The 22,569-nt window shown below is 44.0% G+C and overlaps 2 protein-coding genes across 6 annotated transcripts in view; both read left to right on the top strand.

The window, feature by feature from the left end:
- The window catches only part of SLC35D2 (solute carrier family 35 member D2), a 45,005-nt gene extending 39,276 nt beyond the window's left edge, over positions 1 to 5,729 (top strand). For all 5 annotated transcript variants that reach the window (XM_063111385.1, XM_063111384.1, XM_063111386.1 and 2 more), the window contains 3 exons: positions 3,332 to 3,410; positions 4,359 to 4,441; positions 5,127 to 5,729. In XM_063111385.1, coding sequence (XP_062967455.1) covers positions 3,332 to 3,410; positions 4,359 to 4,441; positions 5,127 to 5,261 — 297 coding nt within the window. In that variant the 3' untranslated portion in view covers positions 5,262 to 5,729. The remainder of the gene's footprint in view (positions 1 to 3,331; positions 3,411 to 4,358; positions 4,442 to 5,126) is intronic.
- A 16,223-nt stretch (positions 5,730 to 21,952) lies between these two features.
- Positions 21,953 to 22,569, top strand: part of HSD17B3 (hydroxysteroid 17-beta dehydrogenase 3) — a 53,498-nt gene continuing 52,881 nt past the window's right edge. Inside the window, exon 1 of the mRNA XM_063109856.1 lies at positions 21,953 to 22,106. Within this exon, the coding sequence (XP_062965926.1) occupies positions 21,953 to 22,106 (154 nt within the window). The remainder of the gene's footprint in view (positions 22,107 to 22,569) is intronic.

The following is a 22,569-nucleotide window of genomic DNA, read 5'->3' as shown; positions in this document are numbered from 1 at the left end:
AATTCTTCCCAGAGATGGGAAAGAGGAGGTTACTTGAAATTCTTTGAAACCTGAAATTATAAGGGAATAATGTGCTTGGGGGTACCATTGTGGTTGGTGGGAGGAGTGTAAAAGTGGCCATTCACTATTTGAACATCTGTGTTGAGTTTCTGTGTATGCTGGTGCTTCGAATGGTAATAATCAGTAACAACTTGTAAACTAGGTCATTTGAGTTCTGTTTGTGACTGCCACGAGCATGCCACATAATTTTGGGTAAATCAGTTATTTCTTGTACCATTTTTAGAAATGGGAAGAAGCCTTTGAGCAGGGGTTTCCACCTGGTCACCTCCACCCTCTGGCGGCCCAATAAGCCAGAACATGCAGGTGGCATCTGTTGTCTGAATAAATGTGCATGAAATATATGTGCTATTATTTTCAAACGTACACAGATACTACAATGATTTAAAAAATACAGAATAGCAGAAAGTTACTGAGAGTTCAGCAATGCTTTAAAATCCTTATTTTATTTTAAATCCACATTTTATTAATCCACAGATGCTGATACCAAAAGTGTTGTCATGTGGAGGTTGACATTTTTAGTGTTAAAAGTGGCGTGGTTTCCCTGGTACTGAATTAATGGAGGATCTTTTAATTCAGAGTCTTGGTCTTAGCTGAAACACTACAGGTATTAATTTGCAAATAGAAATGGATTATGTTTTTTTAAAACATGTTAGTATACTGCTTTGATCCTAGTGGTTTTAGGTTTGTCCTCTCTGGGGACATCTAGTGGCTATATTAAGAAGTGCAGCCTCTGTCAGACACCATCTGTTGCTAGGACTGCTGCTCACCCAGGCTCACTCCAGAATGTTAGGGAGGGATTCTCCCCCTCCCCACCCAGCTCAGCCCAGCTGGTGAGTGAATGTTGTGGTCGCCCACACTCGTAGTAGATGGGCACTAGGATTTTAGATCCATGTTATGTACTGATTCTGAATGCAGGCCAAGGTGGTTTCATGTAGATGTGGGAAGCAGAAAACATTGCATGATTGGAACCCTGGATTTGAAATTTTTAAGCAAAAATAAAAATAAACATCCATGATTGTCCTTGGTTTAAGGCCACACTTATGTTTAGGAAGGCTGCAAGAAGCTGCCCTGTATCTCCTATGTTGGGCAGGTGCCTGCCTTGGGCCCCGCTGTGCTGTTTCTTTCTTCTATTTTACTAGACGCTGAGCTCCTCCAGGACAGATGACATGGCTTAGCTCCTCTGACTACCAAGGCCTAGCAGAGTAAGCACTAAGTGACATCAGGCTGAGTTTTTTTATCTTTTTATTTTATGCATGAATAGGATTAATTATAGCTCCTGGGGCTTTAAATTAATGTTGAATTTATTAAAATTGCAACATTTTTTAAAAACTTAGAGTTGTTTTTTTCTTTTCTTTTTTTGGTGGCTGGCTGGTACAAGGATTGAACCCTGGACCCCGGCGTTGTCAGCACCATGCCCTAACCAACTGAGCTAACCAGCCAGCCCTAGATTTTCTTAATTCTTAAAGTTCAGCTTATAAACACTATTGCCCTATTTATAAAGCTAGTAATTTTTCTGTAAAAGAACATTGATTTACATTATTTGATCAATGGTTTACTAATTCAAGTTTAACTGATTAAAATCTCCCAAACAATTTACTGTAAATTGGTTCCATCTACAAGTTAGTGAATTAAAAAATTTTAAACATTTTAGATGGCATTGACAAATGCGATCTGGTTTTTCTCCAGCAATTCCAACCCCTGAAGCTGACTAGCAAAGCTAGTAGATTCCTTTATATGCTTAGGCAACTCTTTGAAATCTAACCAATTTGGAAATGTGATAAATCAGCCATTTATTTATTTATTTATTGGCAGCTCGCCAGAGTGGGCATATGGACTCTTGACCGTGGTGTTTTAACACCATGCTCTAGTCAACTGAGCTAACAGGCAGCCCTTAGATAAGCTTTTTAAAAATATTCAAATACTGTGAATAGATTGACTCAGACTCTCTTACTCCCTTCAAGTTAAAATTGCAAGTGTTATATCAATTACACATTTCAAATTAAAACCACAAAGTTTGTTTAACTTGCCAAATTGTTTTAATTACCTTAATAACAAATGCACACATTATTCTGAAGATTACAAAATTTAAGTTTGCAATTAAGTTTACTCCTTAACCTAACATAAAGCTTGATATACTTTGTCTCTATTTTTTCCTTCTACCATCTCTTGTGACAAACATACTCGGGCCTACAGAGGTTATGGCGTTGAGGGCTTATGCCCCTGGTTGTGTTAGTAACAGTCAGAGATGTGAGCCTAGGACCTGAGCCTGGGCACCACACTCCAGCAGGACGAGTCCAGCCAAGACCTGGGCATGCTGAGCCTTCCTTGCTTAGGGTCAGGTTTTCTTTACTGTGTCAATAGGGATCCACCTGGGATTTAGCTTTAAAATCCCACACTCTCTATGTACCTTTCAAGTTTCATTCTCAGCCAGTTTTGATTATAATTCCTTCCAACATTTAATCATCTGGTTTGGATGGTCAGAACTTTGCACCCAACTTAGGTTGCAGCTAATTTCTTCCCTACTTGATTGGAAGTAACTCATTTCTTTACCTCTGACTGGATTTTATATTCTTTTCCTGTGTATATATGTTTTCCTGCCTGGTGCTTGCTCACAATTCTGTAGTCCTTTTATTGGCAAGTCAGAGCTGCTACTTCCTTTATAAAGCCTGAATTAACTTTGGTAATGCAGTACAGGAGTATTATTGCACGTGCAACCCCGTTCGTTTCAACCTCCTTTGTCCAAAGCCAGCAGTCGCTCAGCTGATTATCCCTTCTCACACCAGGATCCTCAGGTCCTCAACTCTGGCTGCACATTAGTCACCAGTGGCACTTTTGTACCACTCACAGCCCAGGCCCACCTCAAACCACCTGGATGAGAATCTCTGCCGGGCATCCCTGTGTGTTGAAAGTGCGGCAGGCGATTCCGATGCAGAGTTGGAAACTGTCGTTGTAACATAGCTGTTAGATGAAAGATTTCAGGCCATTAGAAAGATCTTGTTCTCCTCACCTGCACTTCATGGAAGCACGGATGGGAAATGTGCAGAGGAAGTGAGGAGGAGGAGACCTGAGGTGGAAGCTTGGCCTGTGCCCAGCTAGACCCTTTTCCTGCGGTCAGTGAAGTGAAGACGCTGCTGGGCTGGGCGTAGAGCCTTTAGGACACTGTCTCCTTTCATTTGTTTGAGGTCCTGGCGCGTGGTCCCCGCTGACTCTCGTTAACCCCTTGTTCCCCAGCTCGGGGAGCCGTCTGCTCACTGCTTGTTTCCTCGCTCAGGTTTCTGCTGATGTACTCCACGGTCCTGTGCAGCTATTACAACTCGGCCCTGACCACGGCGGTGGTTGGAGCCATCAAGGTAGGTGGATGGAGGCTGGGAATGAGTAACTGATTCAGGAACTGACTGCGAATCTAAACTTTAGGACAGGAACTGAGTTTGATTTTGTCGATGTTGTCAGTAGCATAGAAATACAGAATTTGTGACATTTTCACCTGGGCCTGGGTGATCTCATTGTACTTCTGATCTCCTAAAACAGGGAGGACTTGCTAATTTAAAAAGGAGAGATGAATAACAACTTTTAAATTGGGGGTGGCTGGGAGGGGATGGTCTGGGGGAATGAAGTAAAAATCTGGGGAAAAAAAATTCAAATATCTATGATGACCGAGATACCTGTGATCTACAATTTGCATTTTGGGAGAATCTACCCACTAAGAGTGGGACCCTTGTGAAGAACGGTTTGCCGTCTAGGTATATGCTCAGTGATGGGGTCATGAACGTGGGGGTTGTTGGTATGTGGGCATTTGTGTGTGTGCATGCATGTGAATACACAGACGCGCGCGCACACACGCACACACACGTGAGTGAGTGGGGGTGGAGGTATCCTGAGTTCTGTTGCACAGTTGCTTTGTTTTTCTGTTCATGTGAACTCCTAGAGTGAGTGAGGAAAGCTGCCTGCTTCCGCAGTAGACTGTTTGGTGGCTGCCCAGGGGTCTCCTGCAACACACTGGACAGAGCACTGCTTGGAACTGAGCTCAAGCTGATTACGACCCAACTCTTCCATCTTCTGCTTGTGTATTAACTGGAACGGGGGAATGAACAATGCAGTTTTCTGTTATTATACCATAATTTACTTCATTTCTTTATAAAGCCATTTGTAATTTTTTTATTCACTGATTCAACATTCCGTGAACATCTACTGTGTACAAATCTCTATGCAAAGTAACTAAAATGTCTAGTTTCACCCAATATGTTTTTCCCCCTAAATCCTTTACTTCTAAAATACTAATTCTCTTTCCTTTTCTGCAGAATGTGTCTGTTGCCTACATTGGGATGTTAGTTGGTGGAGACTACATTTTCTCCGTGTTAAACTTTGTAGGGTTAAACATCTGGTGAGTGGGATTTTTAAATGAACTCTTTTTTAGTGAAATAGGAATTTTAAACAGTCTTATTAATACATAATAAGCAGAAGAGTAAGGAGAAGGTTTATATTTTAAGCCAGGAGGTGTTTTGACATTGCAATTTCTAAAAGAATTTTACTTAAATCACTTAGTTCATCTATTTTTATGGCATACTTCCTCATGTGGATCCATGGGGACATGTGTAATGAAATTCACGGGCTGAGAGCTGAATTTAAGTCATGCGTCTTCTGCACAGAAAGGTCCCCTAAGTTGTCTGTCTCCTTCCTGCAAAGCAGGTCTCATTAGACTTGTGCTCCACCAAAGTGCCATAGGCGAAGGATGCCGTGAGGATTGATCGACCAAGATACTTTTGGAAGGCAGTTTGGGACACTATTTAAGGACAGTGGTATATAGTTTACTCAGTAAAAACCAAGTACTCGTTTTCTCTCCAGGGTTCTGTATTAGATTTGGTCACTCTTTTTCTGCTCCCAAAGGTTTGTAAATAAGGGGGGAAATTCTCATCAAGTAATCCACAAACTTAGGGAGAAAAAAGGAGATCTAAATAATTCCCTTCAAATTAAGGTGACCGTATTTACAATAATGTCAGAAACTGCTGGTGGTGGCACCTGCACAGTTCCCTATTGTTTATTTTCTCTTTTTTCTCCTCTCCTTTCAGCATGGCAGGGGGCTTGAGATATTCCTTTCTAACACTAAGCAGCCAGTTAAAACCGAAACAACCTGTGGACGAAGAAAATATCCCTCCAGATTTGAAGAGCTAGAATCTGGGGCAAAATTGCGGACTGACTTGTAGTAGGAATGTGAAGCCAGAGGTTTCAGACTTGGGACATTTACCCCCTGGGTAAAGCATGGGAATGTCTGCAAAATGCAAAGAGAACTACCTCACGGGCCGCCTCGCAATGAGCCGACGTCGCCCTGAGAAACACATTTTGCCAAACCTTACCAGCTGAAAGCGATTCTTCACAACAAGCCATTGGGACCTGCTCAGGTAGAGCGCTGAGTGCTTGTCCACACCTGTGTTGACACTGTCCCATCGCCACACCTGTGCTGAAGAGGAGGTCGATGCTGTGGTGGGGACACTTTCTTTTCAGCACCTTGGCCTTAATGTCAAAGGTCCCAGCCAAAGAAAAGTGCCAGTGAGAATATTTGTTTCACAAAATTAGCCAATTAAGTGCCCGTAAGGTTATTTGTTAGCCTTGATTTAAGCTATGTTGGTGTCTTTTCCTAATCATCAAAGTAAAATAAAAAATATTTCTGGGTGTGCTCTATACCATATTTTTGTAGACAGGCAGAAAATGGGGTGTCAGTTATTCACTGTGTAGAAGAACACTCCGCCTTGGAGGGGCAATTAGATACTCCTTCTATGGCTCATTTTGGGAAAACTTACAAAACAATGGGAAAAACCTACTCAGGGTCTACCCTGTTGACACTTGTCACACAGCTCTCTCCTCATCTCCCTCCAGGGTTGTTCAGTGGGCTGTGCCTTGTGTCTCCCTTCTCGGGGCAGTTTTCTCCCTGCAGTCCCTTCAGCCTTCTCCTTGCTCCTCTGAGTACTCTTTGTGTCTCTGTCACACAGCGAGAAGTGAGGACTTTGTAAGTTTCTAGAAGCTGAGCAGATGTGGAGCAGGGCAGCAAATGAAGCAATGATGTGTTGACATGCTGCCTTAATTTACTTAAAAAACTTTTATTTTCAATTGTGGTAAAATACACAATGAAATTTACCGTCCTAGCCATTTTAAGCGTACAGCTGAGTAGTGTAAAGTATGTTCACGTTGTGCCATCAGTCCCCAGAACTTTCTTATCTTGCAGAATGAAACTCTGCACCCATTTAACAACACCTCTCCATTTCCCTACCCAGCGCCTGGCAGCTACCTCTCTGTACCTTCTCTGTGGATTTGACTCGTCTAGATGGGTTTTGTAAGTGGAATCATATCGGATTCATCTTTTTGTGACGGGCTCATCTCACTTAGTATAATCTCTTCATCCATGTGTGTCAGAATTTCCTTCCTTTTTGAGGTTGAATGTGTGTATGTATACGCCAATTTCTGTTCATCTGTTCATCCGTTGTTGAACACTGGGGCTGCTTCCACATTTTTGCTCTTGTGAATAATACTACCGTGAATATGGGTGTACAAATATCTCTTCAAGAGCCTGCTTTCAATTCGTTTGGATATATACCCAGAAGTGGAGCTGCTGGATCACACTGTAATTCTATTTTCAGTTTTTTGAGGAACTGCTATACTGTTTTCCATAGCAGCCACCATTTTACATTCCATCCACAAGGATTCCAGTTTCTCCACATCCTGGATAACATGTATCTTCTGGTCTGTTTTTTCCATAATAGCCATCTTAACGGGTGCTTTAGTTTGATTTGCATTTCCGTAATTCATCAATTAGTGGTGTTGAGCATTACTTCATGTACTTGCTGGCCATTTGTATATCTTCTTTAGAGAACTGTCTATTCAAGTCCTTTGCCCATTTCTTAATCAGGTTGTTTTCTTGTTGAGCTGTAAGAGTTCTTGTATCAATTTACTTTTAAAATCCTTGTGGAGTGTGTGGCATCATCAACATCCTTTCTGAAATCCACAGACCAAAAATGGTAGGCAAGACAGACAAACAAACACTAGCTTGTTTTCTTCCAAAACATTTTTTACCTCCCATTTTTATTCTTGAATTCTTAAAGGAAGATGATTTTGTGTTTGAAGACTTCCTCCCGCTTCCATGTGTGGCCAGCAGAGGGCAACCTAAGAGCGGCCCAGCAGCCCTTGCAGCTGGGCAAAGCTGCAGTTTTTGCCGCACCGCTGAAGAGCTGGGCTCCCAAGGCGTGAGGCTGCAGGGCGTGCCAGTCCGGCTTTGGGATTAAGGTTAGTTGGGGGTGCTGGATGAGAGGGGAAGGGATCTGTGAGCCCCAAGGAAGCCGAAGAAGAAATAGAGCCACTAACCGAGGTCTCTGGATTTCTTTTTTCTTACTAAAAACATAAAAACCACTACTGAATGATACCACTCCTAGATGATATTTTGCTACTTTTGGCCATTACACTGAAAATAATAGTCACACCATTTGTTAATGTGAACTTTTTTCTGCTCTTTTGATATTTTTTTGTATGTATTTGTATTATATATATTTGTAAATATATCCCAAGTACAAGGACACTGGAGTTTTTTGACAGCTGAGGTTGCTTAAAACATAGGACCTAGTTTAGAGAAGATTATACACATTTTAAATGTATTTTCTGTGCCCTCAGGAAAATACCTAAGGTACATTCGTCAATAATTTCAAAGTCTTCAGTCGCTTTTTTGTTTTTGGCAGCTGGCTGGTACAAGGATCAAACCCTGGACTTTGGTGTTATCAGCACCAGGCTCTACCAACTGAGCTAACCAACACTTTTGGTTCCTTTTTTCCTTTTGCATTATCACTTCCATTTTTGAGGCTTGGCAACTTGGACTTGTGAGTCGTTATTATTTTCCGTGAAGGGATATGTGTATCTGTGCCTACATTTTGAGTGCTGGGGCTTGCCATGGGCCAGCAACTTACCTGACAAGTGACTGCTGCTCCATGGTAGCTTTCAGGAAACAGAGGGTCCCCCAGCTCAGAATCTCCATCTAAGTTTCCTTTCCGTCATCAGATACTGAAGCTTATGGAAAAGGAGAGCATGCCCCGTTGGAGTGAAGCCAGAAAACCCCAAGCCTTTCCCGGAAGCTTCAAGGGCCAGGAAGCACCATCTGTGTGGCTTCCAACTCTTACCTCCACTTCAGGTTAAAGTCGTGACCAGGATAAGCCTCAGAGCCTTTTGTCCACAATATGTGGTCCCTGGGCCATCACTGCAGCAGCAGCACTGACTGGGGCTTGTTGGAGATGAGGAATCTCAGGTACACACACTGAATAAGAATCTACGTTTTAACCCAAATGATTTGAGAAGCTGGTCCCAACCTGTTGGTGTAGACCGTACTCTGAGTAGCAGGGGTTCATGGATAGGATTTGGTGGGCTGGTGAACTTAAATGGGGAAAGAATACATCTTGATTTTCCCTAACCTCTAACCAAAATTCAGCATTTCTTTTCATTTGAATGTAGGTGAAACCACAGTAGTATAAGCTGTACTTGTGACTTTCTTACCAATAGAATTCAAGATATTTTCATATCACCTTATAGTTTTACAGAGCAATCATTTATACCCTGTTCATTATTCTGGTAGTTATTAGACTCTCCATTAGTTCTTGTTATTTATTTATTTGTTTGTTTATTTTTTTTGTCTTTTTCGTGACCGGCACTCAGCCAGTGAGCGCACCGGCCATTCCTATACAGGATCCGAACCCGCGGCGGGAGCGTCTCTGCGCTCCCAGCGCCGCACTCTCCTGAGTGCGCCACGGGCTCGGCCCCCAGTTCTTGTTATTTAATAATGTCCATAAAGTAGCATGTTTTTAGTATATCACATAAAAAAAATGGTGATAACTGTTTTTGTGTAGTTGGTTTCCTTTATAATTGTATGTATTTTATTTTATGGATTTGAAAGCATTATTCAAAGAAGGAGGCCATCACTAGACTGCCACTAGTGTCTGTGGCACCGGGACACGTGAGGACCCCTGCCTGAGGGGGACAGAGGAAATCCCAGATTGATATGTTTCTCAGGAGGTTGTTCCACTTTTGGCCTCAGTAGCAGTGGAGGTTTGCTCCTTGAATGCACATATATGAGCCCAGGCGATTTTGCCATCTGCCTCCTGGTGGGGACATTCTCTAGCCAGGATTTGCAGTTGGAGGTGAGAGCAAGCGCAAATGGGCAGGCAGGCTTCACTGCCACCTCCTCCCTGTTCAAAGGCCAGAAGAGAGGTGTGGGTCCCCCGCTGTGTCACAGCACAGAGCCTATGCCTCAGACCCTGTGACTGCTTTCCTGGAGTTATGTTAAAAGTCTATGAAGAGGCAGCAGGAGGAGCTCTGTGGACCCATTCTTTAGTGATATAAGCAAAGCTGATATCGCTGGTGAAAACTATGGAAAAAACAACCATTTAATGTCTGGAAATTGTAAGGATGTGCAGCAAAATAAGAAACATTGATTTAAGAAAACCCAACAGCACCTGGTAAGAACAGCAGGCATCTGTGGCATTTGAGGCTTGGCTCACCTGTCTGTCCCCCGTCCCCAGCTCAGCTTGGTGGAAGCTCCTCCTCAGGTGGCTGTAGCCAGGATGATGGGGCCCATTCTCCTCGCAGTTCCCAGTCAAGGGAAGGACGAGCCACCAGAATTTTTCATCTCCTCTAAGTCAAAGATGCCCAATTCCTGGTGAGTCAGCTGAGGGGACAGGGGCTCCCTCTCCCGAGCCCACAGTGATAGAGTTTGGATGTGTGTCCCTCCCAAAGCTCATGTCAAAATCTGATCCCCAATGTGACAGTGTTGGGAGCTGTTTGGGTCATGGGGGCAGATCCCTCATGAATGGATTAATGCTCTCCCTGGGGTGGGGGTAGTGAGTGAGTTCTTATTCTGTTAGTTCCCACGAGAGCTGGTTGTTTAAAGGACACTGGCACCCCCCTGCCTCTCTCTCTTGCTTCCTCTCACCATGTGATCTTGTACTCACTGGCTGCCTGCCACTTTCTGCCAGGAGTAGAAGCAGCTTGAGGCCCACACCAGATGCAGCTGTCACAGAATCATGAGCCAGATAAAACTCTTTATAAATTACCCAGTTTCAGGTATTCTGTTGTAAGCAACATAAATGGACTAATCCACACAGGATGGAGGCTCTGCCCCAGGTGCAAGAGACCAGGAATACTGGCTACCCAATCACCTTGCCCCAGCTCTCCTGCAAGGCAGAGGGCCCATGCCAGGAGAGGTGAGATGACAACACCAGAGGCCACCACCCTGCCCAGCACCCAGAGTAGTAGCTCAGAGAGTTTTCTCAGGGAAAGAGGTAGTTTGTGCAGCAAAGTATTTAATTTTGCTCCAAAAGATGTCTTGCGTTTTCCTTCAACTTCTTGGAATACTATGCCTGATAGGAGTGTTTTTGTTTGCCTGGGGACCTTGGGTCACCTTGGATAGTGTAACAATGTGATTTTGGATGGGGGCTGGCCATATCTGGGTGGGGGCTGGCCATACCAGAGAGACCAACAATGTGATTTAGGGTGGGGGCTTTGGGTGACACCTGGGGGAGCTGGGGCTGGAGACTGAGATCAGCCATGTGGGCAATCAGTCAAGCCTATGCAATGGAGCCCCAGTAAAATCCCTGAATGTGGGGGCTTGGGTGAGTTCCTGGTTGGCAATACTCCATGTGTATAGTCACACACTGTTGTGGGGAGGTGATGTGTCCTGACCCCATGGACAGAGGACAATGGAAGCTCCACGTCTGGTTCCTCCCCATACTCTGTCCTATGCTTTTCTTCCCATGGAGGATTTTAATCTGTGTCCTTTCCCTGTAATAAACTATAACTACTAGCACAACAGCTTTCAGTGAGGTCTATGAGTCCTCCTAGCAAATTATCAAAACTGATGTTAGTTTTGGGAACTCCTCAAACTTGCGTCTGGTGTCAGAAGTGAGGGTGGTCTCATGGGGGCTGTGGGCTATCTCAGTCGTCCAAAACTTACACAAAGCCCATACAAAAAAAGAGCAAAGCACTCCCCGAAGGAACTGAGTTTATTTGAAACACAATGTGAGGAAAATTCACACATAAGGGCACTCTTGCAAACAATGGTCCTCTTAATTGAGAGCAAGAAGCTAAATGACAGGCCAGGTAGTTCATCAGGAAGAACCAGGGAAAGAGACAGCTAAGAAGAGCTCTCATGGGATCAATACAGACCTCAAAGACTGGCCTCTATAACTACCCCTGCCAGAATTTAATTGGATCAGACTGCTGAGCAATTTATGCCCCAGAGCACTATGAAAAACAATAGAGCAATCAGCTGGTACTTGGAACCTAATAGGCTGGGTGTAATACCAAATAGAGTTCAAAACAGAAATTGGGGACAGAGGCAGTCAAAGAGAGTCCTGTTAAACCCAGTGTCACTGTAGTGATGTTGTGCAGCTCAAAGCCTCAGCCCCTGAGGAGTGAAACCTTAGGGGGATGTAGACTTCACTAAGATAATCCAGTGTCTAGCTATGTCACAAAATAAGCAAATAAGCAAATGACAAAAGTAAGCCCCAGGGAGAGGGAAGGGAAATCAGTATCCAGAGTTGCTGCAATTTGTTACCTAAAATTTCCAGTTTTCAACAAAAAATTATAAGACATTCAAAGAAACAGGAAAGTATGACCCATGAAATAGGAATGTGTGACCCATAACAGCAGACAACAGAAACAGTCTGTGAGAAGAACCAGATGTCATATTTAACAAAGACTTTGGTAGTTACTATAAATATGTTCAAAGAACTAAAGGACACATGACTGAAAAAGCAAAGGAAGGTACGAAGACAATGTCTTATAACATAGAGAAGTCAATAAACAGGAAGCATAAAAAAAGAACCAAATGGATATTCTGGAGTTGAAAAGCACAAAACTGAAATCAAACATTTATTATTAAGGAGGCTCGATTTAGAAAAGAAAAAGTTTACTGAAGAAAAAAATCAGTGAACTTGAAGAGAGATTAATAGAGGCTACTCAATCCAAAGAATAGAGGAAATAGAAAGAAGAAAAATGAACAGAGAGAGCATTTGTATAACAGGAGCACCAGAAGGAGAGGAGAAAAAGAAAGAAGCAGAAAGAAATTTGAAGAAACAATGGGGAAAAACTTCCCAAATTTGAGGAGAAACATTAGTCTTTACATCCAATAAGCTCAGCAAACTCCACAGACAAATGCAAAGAAATCCACATCCAGACACTGATGTAAAAATACTGAAAGCCAAATACAAACAGAAGATCTTGGAAGCAGCAAGAGAAAAACTACTCTTCCCTTACTAGAGAGCCCCAATAAGAATAACCGATGACTTTTCATCCGAAACAATGAAGGCTGAAGGGCAGTGGAATGGCATTCAAAGTACAGAAAGGGAAGTCCATGAAAAGGAATAGCATTTTTTAAGCATGACATTAACTCTAACTTACTCATCATACATACTCAGGAGTACCGCTCTCTCTCAGTCGTGAACGCATCAAGAAGAGCGGGCGAAAGCGTCATGTGAAAAACATAGTCATGTTCTCTGTCTCTTCCCTCCTCCCCAGGATCTGAGAAAACCCTGCTTATTAACTCAGTGATTCCTATTAAGTCCTAGAAGCAATGTTTTAAATGTGAATATTCCTCTTTTACATTTTGCTTTTAGTAACGGTTCGTAATGCTCTTGGAGACGAAACAGCTTGCGATGCTCTGAGCCGCACGCATGGAGCTTCTGCAGGGATGGACGTGTTTTCCATCTATGCTGTTCAACACGTGTGGCTATTGAGCACCTGGAATGGCTGGTGCAACTGAGGCGCTACATTTTTAACTTAATTTGACTTTAAATATAACCACCTAGGACAGTGGCTACTGCATTGGATACCACAGCTCTGGTGTCTCCAAAACCACTCTAAGTTCTTTTCCCCTGATGGCCTCCCAGGAATAAAGTATGTAGTGTGTTCTCTGTGGTGAGCCACAGTTTTAAACATAGATAAGAATGAATTGTCCTGAAAGAGGAGAGAGAAACATGAGCAGCACTTGTTACAAAAAGCTTGCTGCTATTTGGCTTCTAACTGGCTTTGGGACAGAAAGACACTGTGATTCTCGATGTGGAATCTGTGCCCATAAAATCATCTCTTAATTGAGTAGAAGAGGGTCTGTTCCCTACTGGGTTTTCGAAAAATACTTGTTGAATGAATAAGCCATATATGTAATGAAGGGGCAAGCTGTATGATCTCATTTGTTTTTCTTCAACCTGTCCCATTTAATGGACTTACCTAAGACGTAAATGAGTTGTTCTCTCCTTTTTCTTGGCCGCTGGCTGGTATGGGGATTGAAGGCTGGACTCGGTGTTATCAGCGCCACGCTCTAGTCAACTGAGCGACCGGCCAGCCCTGTCTTCTTGAGTAGGGTGGACTTGGAGCATTCACGAGACTTTGCTTGGCGGGTGTGGTTCTCAGCCCTGGTGTGAGACAGCGTGGATATTAATGAAATACAGTTTGGTTTGTCTGTAGCTTGTTTCCTGGAAGAGGACTATCCATGGCAGTGTGGACTTGGTACGATAAGTGCCAACCTGACCTTGAGAGATCATTGGACTGCAGTGATTAGGAGGTATTTTCTCCACCTACTCTCAGGGTGCTCTTGACCAGCAGCTAGTAAGAGGGGCCCTTTCTGGTGACGGGCTGAGCCTGTACACACTTTCTGCCATTGCCAGCCACTCCCAATCATAGGAATAAACCCCAGGTTTTATGAACGCTGGTCACATCCGCAATAGTAACACTGTTAACGACAATTACCATTTACTGAGTACCTGTTCTGTGAAATCCAAAAGTGTAGAACCAACACCTTGGTTCTCTTCTCCAGGGGATTTCCAGCTCCTTCAACCCAAGCACCCCTTAGTTATTGCTCCCCCAATCCAATTCTTAGAGGTTATTGAAAAAGTTAAATTGTACTTATGAACAATCTGTATTTGGATTCATCAAAACCATGTGATTGCCAATCAGAATTTCTGGCCAACGTGGGAGAGCTAACATTACTAACCAACCGATTTTATTTCATTTTGGCCAAGAGGAAGGAGAGGTAATATCTCTCTTAGCTCTTGTGACCTTGTCATGGAAAACTGTTCTGAAAATTTGGCTTTTTTGGGATACTGAAAATAACTTGAGGGAGCCGTTCTTGTTTTCAGGAACTCCCCAGGGGTCTGGGGACTTTAGTATGGGACAATTTCTCTAGACTGACTTAGACAGAGTTTGGATATGTCCCCCCCCCACCCCCAAAAGTTCATGTGGAAATCTGATCCTCAATGTGGCAGTGTTGGGAGCTGTTTGGGTCATGCGGGCGGATCCCTCATGAATAGATTAATGCCCTCCCTGGGGGGGATAGTGAATGAGTTCTTGTTCCATTAGTTCTCGTGACAGCCGGTTGTTAAAAGACCCTGGCACCTCCCCTCTCTCTCTTTTGCTTCCTCTTGCCATGTGATCTTGCACCTGCTGGCTGATTGCTGCCACCTTCCACCAGGAGTGGAAGGCCTGCAGCGTGAGGCCTGCACCAGATGCAGCTGTTCCAGAATCGTGAGCCAAATAAACCTCTCTTCTTTATAAATCACCCAGTTTTAGGTATTCTATTATAGCAACACAAAATGGGCTAATACAGAGTTGTTCACGTTTTTTTTTGGCAGCTGGCTGATAACAGCGATCTGAACCCTTGACCTTGGTGGTCTCAGCACCGTGCTCTAACTGACTGAGCTAACTGGCCAGCCCTGTTCATGCATGTTTATCTCAAACTCGGGCTATTGGCTTTAAGAGCAGGAGGTGGATAGGATCGCCATGTCTATAGCTGAAGGAGACGGTCTGGTATTTGTGTATCTTATCTAGGAACCGTTTAAGGAAATTGCTGACATTTAGATTACTGGAATTTCCTAAATGCGATATCATCCTCCTGTCTGCAGGTAGAGAAGCAGCAGCTGCCTGGATCAGATGGCCTGGGTTTGCAGCCTAGCTCTGCCAGTTTTAAAAAACAGCTTCGTTGCGATATTATTTAACTACCTTAAAATTCGCCAATTTTAAGTGTACAATTTAATGCTCTTTTATGGATTTAGAACTGTGTTTTAGAACATCGCCATGACCCCGGGTATCTCTCATGCCCACTTGCAGTCAGTCCCCACCCCACGCCCACTGGGCAGGTGCTGGCTGCTTTGCGTATGGTGCATCTCAGCACGGGTTTGCCCGTTTCCCCTACCACCACCCAGGGGTGAAGCAGAGTACCAGTCTCACCATGGAGTCTCACCATGTCCCCAGGAGTTCTGCATCACGCATTTACTAGTGTCTGGGTCTGTGGTATTTTACTCATTTAATTTACACTTCTAATTACATATGAGGTTAAACGTCCCGCACACGTGCATACTAGTTGTATTTCCTCTTTACTTAATTTTCTCCTCATGTCTTTTATCTCAAGATGTCCTTTGACCTTTGAGTTGGTACCTTATGTCCCAAATCTGGCGCCCCTTGGGGCCTGTATCTGGGTTTCCTGACTTAACGTGTCTCTTCCCAGGGCTTCCAGCTCTTCTGTTCCCACTTGCTTCCGATCCTCCAGCCTCCACTGAGGTGAAGCCAGTGCGCCCGGGGGCTTGACGACTGAGTTTTGGCTACTGTCTCCTTACAGGCCCCGATCCTTCCCCTGCCGCCACCGCACACGTGCGTGCTGCCATCAGCTCAGTTAATTCTCCTCTCTAATCTGAGGCCTCAAACTTTTTATCCATGGTCCTTTAGTCCCACAGATGTGTTTTATTTTGCCTATGCAGTGTTAAAATGGGTTTGGAGTTTGTTGCTTTATATTCCAGCCTTGTCATTTTAATAATAAATTGAGAAATGTCACATTAGAAACCGAATTTTTGGCATCACTTTAAAAAACCACCATTTGCCAGCTGGGCCAGAACTTCCTCAGGAACGCAGTCAGCTGGCGCCGAGGTCGAGGGGACAGTTCCTGCTTTGCCATGTTTTCTGCCCGGATGCGGCAGCTCAGTGTCAGTTCTGTCCTTCCGTGTGCTTGAAGTGCCATTTTCCTAAGATATAGTTAAGAGGAAAATTTAAAAATTACACCTACTATGTGCCTGTGTTCAAAGAATTCAGCATGAGATGCCTGGCCCATGTCGTTAATTTACTTCACCTGCCCACCTTGACTGCAGGTGTCTGAGTTTATGATCCTAGCTCCAGGGGCCCCGTTTTCAGATGATTTGTCTGCACACTGTGCAGAGTTGCTAGATGCATGGCAAGGAAATTTTTTTTGTTATTATTTACTTAGTTTTAAAAATAATGTGTTTTAAAGTTTTACATCGGAGTTAATGTTATTGCTATGATAACATCACCCATTCAGTTGCATTTTTTGAGTGGGGAAAACCAGCTAACACATACTGGGAAAACAACATGTCACACACTGAAGAATTTAATTTTCAAATGCTTTGAGGTGCTCTTGTGTCAGTTTGGGCTGCTACAACAAAATGCCATAGGCTGTGTGGCTTCACAGAAGTTTATTTCTCACCGTTCTGGAGACTGGAAAGTCCAAGATGGAGGTGCTGGCTCATTTGGTTCCTGGCGAGGCCTCTCCCTGGCTCACGGCTGCTGTCTTCTTGCTGTGTCCTCACCTGGCAGGGAGGGGAGGGGAAGGGGGAGGGGGAGGGGAGGGGGAGGGGAGGGCGAGAGCTTTCGAATCTCTTCTTATAAGGGCACTAATCCCATTGTGAGGGCTCCACCCTCATGACCTAAATTTTCCCAAAGACCCCATCTCCAAATAATATCACATGGGGTTAGGGCTTCAACGTATAGATTTTAAGGGGGACACATTCAGTCCGTGGCATCTCGCAAATAGTAAAATGCAAGTTTATTTAAAAGCTTTGCTGAATTCAGTCAGATACTGGCGTGTAATTTCTCAATCCATTACACGGGGTTAAATATATTTTTTGATGTTAAGAAGGAAAGGTGGGGAAACCTTGGTCTAATACCAAGCCCCCAAGTATATTGCTTCCATTTTTGGTAATATGGAAGTCTAAGTTATCCACCAGCCCAAAGTAACTGCAGGATAAAATTAGTTTAACAGTGAGATATAATTTACATGCAGTAGATGGTACAGACCTTAAGTGTACAGTGTGGTTGGTTCTGATGAAGGTGGACCCTCATGAATACACACATTAAATACAGAGCTTCTTCATCAACCTGGAAAAGTTCCTCGTGACCCTTCAGCTATCCCTTCACCTCTACCAGGCAGCCAGTGTTCTGACTGACTTTGCCAAAGATTAGGTTTGCCAGTTCTTGAGCTTCCCACAAGTGACATGACATGTTCTATATGTGTGGCAGGCAGCTTCTCAAACTGGTCTCAAGGGTCCCTGCCTCCCTGTATTCACTTCTTGCAAATTCTCCTCCCGATGGATGTGTCCTGGACTTAGAAACTTGCTTCTAATGCACAGCATACAGCAAAGGTGATGGGACACTTCCAGGTTAGGTCACAAGAGGGTGTGTCTCTGTGATCCCTGACTTGCCTCACCTGTTCCATCTGATGAAGCAGGCTGCCATTGTGTGAGCTACCCTAGGAAGAGGACCACGTGGCCGGGGACAGCCAAGGAAGAAGTTAGTCCTGACAACAACACGGGAGTGCACTTGGAAGGGATCCTTCCCCCGCTGAGCCCTGAGGTGACTGCAGCCTTGGCTACTCCTTTAGTGCCACCTATGAAAGACCACCAGAGGACCCAGTTGACCCATGCCTGGATTCCTGACCTGCAGACACCATGACGTAATAAATAAATGGCTTTGTTTTAAGCCACTAAGTTTTGGGTTAATTTTTTTATACAAAAGAGTTAACTAATGCAGTACTTTTCTCTGCTTGGTTTCTTTTGCTCACCAAAATGTGAGATCCACCCATGTTAATTGTGGGTAGAAGAAGAGATATTCTTAAATGTCTTATTAAAATCATCAAAACTTATCAAAATAGCCAAAAAAAAAAAAATTAGCGTATAAGAAAGCAGCAGTATAGAGAGGTAAACTGAACACTGAAACTGCGTTAGCTCCACATTTGCCGCATGCTGTGAGCGTGGGCTTCCATGCGGAGGGTGTGGGAAATCAAGGGCCAGGAAGAGTCTAATATAAGAATGTCTCTCCTCGAAGCTGGAGTCCCCAAAGGCTTTTGCATCCTCAGGGTAAGAGAGATCCAGGAGAAGCGTGCTACTGGACTGTGAGGAAATCAGCCTTGGTGCTTAGCAGAGGTGGTGGTCGTGGGTGGAGAGGGCAAGAGAGCCACGCTGTGGGCCTGTCATCACGGCCAGTGTGTGGTGACTTGGCAGACCAAGTCCACTTCATCTGAATGGTTTTAATAAAGTTAGTTTAATAAATTTAGTTTAAGTTGGTCCAAAGTGGTAGTTCCTCTGGGCACCTGGTAGAAGCAAATTCAGATCCTCTGTGGAGGAAAACGGCTTCATTAGGAAACCCACAGAGAAATTTCCAAGCAAAACAACACACGCATAGGTGAAATGACCAAGCACACAAGGACACAGGGCACTGTGCATGAGAACAAGCAGGAACACCATAGAGCAACAAGACGACTCAGGTGTTGGAGTTGTCAAACTCAGATTATAATACAATCATGCTAAGGAAAGGAAAGTCAAAATTAAAACTATCTGCATGGGATGGAAAACTGTAAGAAAAAAAATGCTGTCTTAGAAAGAAGAAAACTTTCAGAAATGACATTAAGATCACTAAGGTAAAACCACAATGGACTGATTTAATAATGACCAGACACATCTGAAGAGACAATTAAAGAACCAGGGCACGGATAGACGAGGAGGTCTAATGTCTGTCTAATTAGAGTTCTAAAATAATCTCTCAATACAGAAAAGGGAAAGATTGAAAACCACATAGAAAATGGGCAGGAGATAGAAAGAGAAAATGCACAGGGGAAAAAAATGCAAATAATCCTTAGATATGGAAATATCTTCAACCTCACTAATAAGATAATTTAAAATGAAAACACCGTTGGATGCTACTTCTTACCTATTAGATGGCAAGAATCCCAAAGCTTGACAAGATATTCTACTGCTAGGGCAGTGGGAAAACAAATGCCCTCATACATTGTTGGCAAGAATGCAAAATGAAGGAAATTTGACAGTATTCAGCATAATGCCATATGAATTTGCCCTCTGACCCAGCAGTTCTGTTTATGGGGTGAATGCACAAGGCTACGTATTGTAACACTAGTTGTGACAGCAAAAGACTGGACATAATCCAAAGATTATGCACAGAGGTTTCAATGAATGTGGTACATCCATATAATGGAGTACCATGTAGGTTCAGAAATACAGAAAGAAAAGAGTATTTCTAGAAACTACTGTGGTGTGATTACAGAATCTATTGTTAAGTAAAAAACATCAAGGTGTAAAAAAGTGCGCAATACTGCTGTTCATCTAAAAGAACAGGCAGGGTGATAAAAATGTGTGTGTGTGTGTGTGTGTGTATGTGTGTGTGTACGTGGTATGGGTTGAATGCTTGTCCCCTCCAACGCTCATGTGGAAGATTGATCCATAATGTGGTAGCGTTGAAAGTGGGCCCTTTAGGAGGTAATGGGAGGTAATGTGGGGCCTCTTCCCTTATGGATGGGACAGTGCATGGAGTAGTGGGTTGATGCTTCAATGGGTTGTCATGGGGGTGGGCTGGTGGCTTTATAAGGAAAGCACACAAAAGTGCTCTTGCCATTCTCACCATGTGATTGCTCGTGTCACCACGAGACCCTGTAGAGTTCCCACCATGAAGAGGTCCTCACCAGATGTGCCCCCTGGACCTTGGACTTCCCAGCCTCCAAAACTGTAGGAAATAAATTTCATTTTCTTATAAATTACCTAGTTTCAGGTATTACAAGCAACAGAAAACAGACTAATACAGTGTGTGTGTACATTCATATATGTGGGTTATATATAATGACTCGTGTATGTATGTACATGCGTGTATATGAATATAATATGAATGCATGTATTAAAATGGATGAATAACCAAATCTAAATAAAGGCATGAGGTTACCTGCAGGGAGAGGAAGTGAACAGAATGGTGAATGTAAGGATAGACTCAAGGCTTTTCTAAATGTACGTTCTTTTGTAAACTCAATTTTGAAACCGCAATCTCTGAAAACACGAAAGCAAAGTAAACACATAGGTAGACATGACGGAGGTGAAAGCAAACATGATGTTAGGAACCAAGATTTTCAGTATCAGAGAAAAGCAATCCAAATACAAAATCAACTATATTTAATAAAAGTCATGCAATCCTAAATCTGAATGACTCATGAAGTATATTCCCTTAAAAAAGTATGTCCTAGGTTTGTCCTAGAAAGGCTCAGGAATAATGACCTATTCTGTAACATCATTAGGTGCTCGAGTGGAAGCGTCGTGTGCAGTTTGACGTGCAAGTCTGGATGACCAGGTGAGGTTCTAGATCTGGGGCCCGGCACACAGGGAGTCCTCAAAGTCAGCAGGTTTAATAACGTCACCAAAGTGAGATGAGGGCCGAGCTGGATGGGGCACTCCCCCTGGCGACTTGCCACCTCCTCATGCCCCCTGCTTCGTTGTCATGCACACCCTCCATGCAAACCCAAAAGGCCATCTTCTTTCAGTGTCAAGTGACCATTTAAAAGCATAATGTAGATTACATAAGCAGCCGAAGCCTCTTCCACAGCCGCCCGGGCTCTTAAAGTGCACTGTCCGCACTGAGGGCGCTGCTCCCTCCCTCTCTGGCCTCCTGTGCCTCCTTTGCTCTCCACCGGGCAGTCCTTCTGACTCCTCAATGGCATCGATCTTCTCATTTCAGGGCACTGTCCCGTCTTTGCAGGGCTGGCTCCTTGCTGTCATTCACATTTCAACTCAGAACGCCGCCTCCTCCCAGAAGTCCTCCTGGACCCCTTCTCTAAAGTGCTTGCTGACTGGTCACCCCAGCAAATCCCTCGACAGCACTTTTTGTCATAGCGCTCTGGTCTGACATTACCTTGTTCGTTTGCTTATGGTCTGTCTCCCCTACTAGAATCCAGGCTCCAAGACAGTGACCCTCCTTGTTCACTGTTATGTTCCCAAAGCCTTCGCTACGGTTTGAATGTTGTTTCCTCTGAAACTCATGTTGAAACTTCATCCCAAATGTTGCCGTGTTGAGAGGCGGGGCCTTTAAGTGGTGATTGGGTCGTGAGGGCTCTGCCCTGATGAGTGCGTGGATTAATGGGTTATCACAGGAGGGACTGGTGGCTTTACAATAATAGGCAGAGAGCCCTGACCTAGACACTCAGCTCCCTTACCATGTGATGCCCTGAGCTGCCTAGAGACTCTGCAGAGTCCCCACCAGCAAGAAAGCCCTCCCCAGGGGCTGCCCCTCCATCTTGGACTTCCCAGCTTCCAGACTGTGAGAGGCACATTTTGTTTCTTTATAAATTACCCAGCCTCAGGTGTTCTGTCATAAGCAACAGAAAATGGATGACCAGAGCCTTGAACAGTGGAAGCCACCCGGTAGGTAGTCAATAAATATTTGTTGAATAAATGAGTAAATGACTTGGATTTTGCATCCTTTTTAGCTTCCGAATTCAGGGAAAGGAACATGGACTCCCATTTTTAAGTTTGTGCAGGTTTTGTTTTTCTTTCTTCATGTCCATCTTTTACTTCATCACCAGCTCCTCCATGGTAATGAAGGCCGAGCAGTGCTATAAAGATACTAGAAAGAATACTTTATTCAAAAGCCTGTGAATTGGAGGATTGTGTAAAGAGGTTACTCTAATCTAAATGCCCCGGCTCCATGGAATGCATCCGGTGACTCCCAGAAGGAGACCGGCAGGCCTCAGGGGCAGCCTCGCGCTGGGAGGCCTGTGGGGGGCCAGGGCCAGGGCTGAAACTGCACCCACTGCAGGGCAGACATGGCGGAAGCTCTGGAGCAGTTCCTCGTGTTTGTAGGGCTGCTGGTGTGCCTGGTCTTCCTGGTGAAGTGTGTGAGATTCTCCAGATGCATTTTCCTGAACTTCTGGAAGGTTTTGCCAGGGCCTTTCTTGCAGTCCATGGGACAGTGGGCAGGTAAGGGGAGCTCCCACCTCTTGCTTTTTGGTTGTTCCTGCTTCTTATTATTTATGTCTCAAAAGATATATTGCATCTTTTCTCTTTGAGAGCACAGATGTCACTCTGTTGAGTGGTTTTAACTGGGAGGCTAGACAGCACGAGTGAAGTTAGAATGGTCTGGAAGACAAGCTGTGGGCATTGGGAGAGTCACCAGGGGAGATGCCACCCAGCTGCTGCCCGTGTGCTTGTCCCCCCAGCCCATCAACCAGTGTTCTTCTTGTTAGAGTTTTCTAATGACATAAACAATGCAGAAATTTCTGCATCCTCATCTCCAGATTTACAAAAGTCAGGGTGCTTCCATTTTGCTAAAGGATGTTTAAAAATTTTGAAATCCAAATAATTTTCATTCTTTATTTAAAGAAAAATTGTCCAAGCTTTTTTATGAAGTAAATGTGTTATAATAGTCAAGGCAACAAAGATC

Source organism: Cynocephalus volans, chromosome 10, assembly GCF_027409185.1.
Source record: "Cynocephalus volans isolate mCynVol1 chromosome 10, mCynVol1.pri, whole genome shotgun sequence".
NCBI classification, from domain to species: domain Eukaryota; kingdom Metazoa; phylum Chordata; class Mammalia; order Dermoptera; family Cynocephalidae; genus Cynocephalus; species Cynocephalus volans.
Note: the sequence above shows the minus strand (reverse complement) of the source record. Positions and strands in the feature narration are given on the sequence as shown.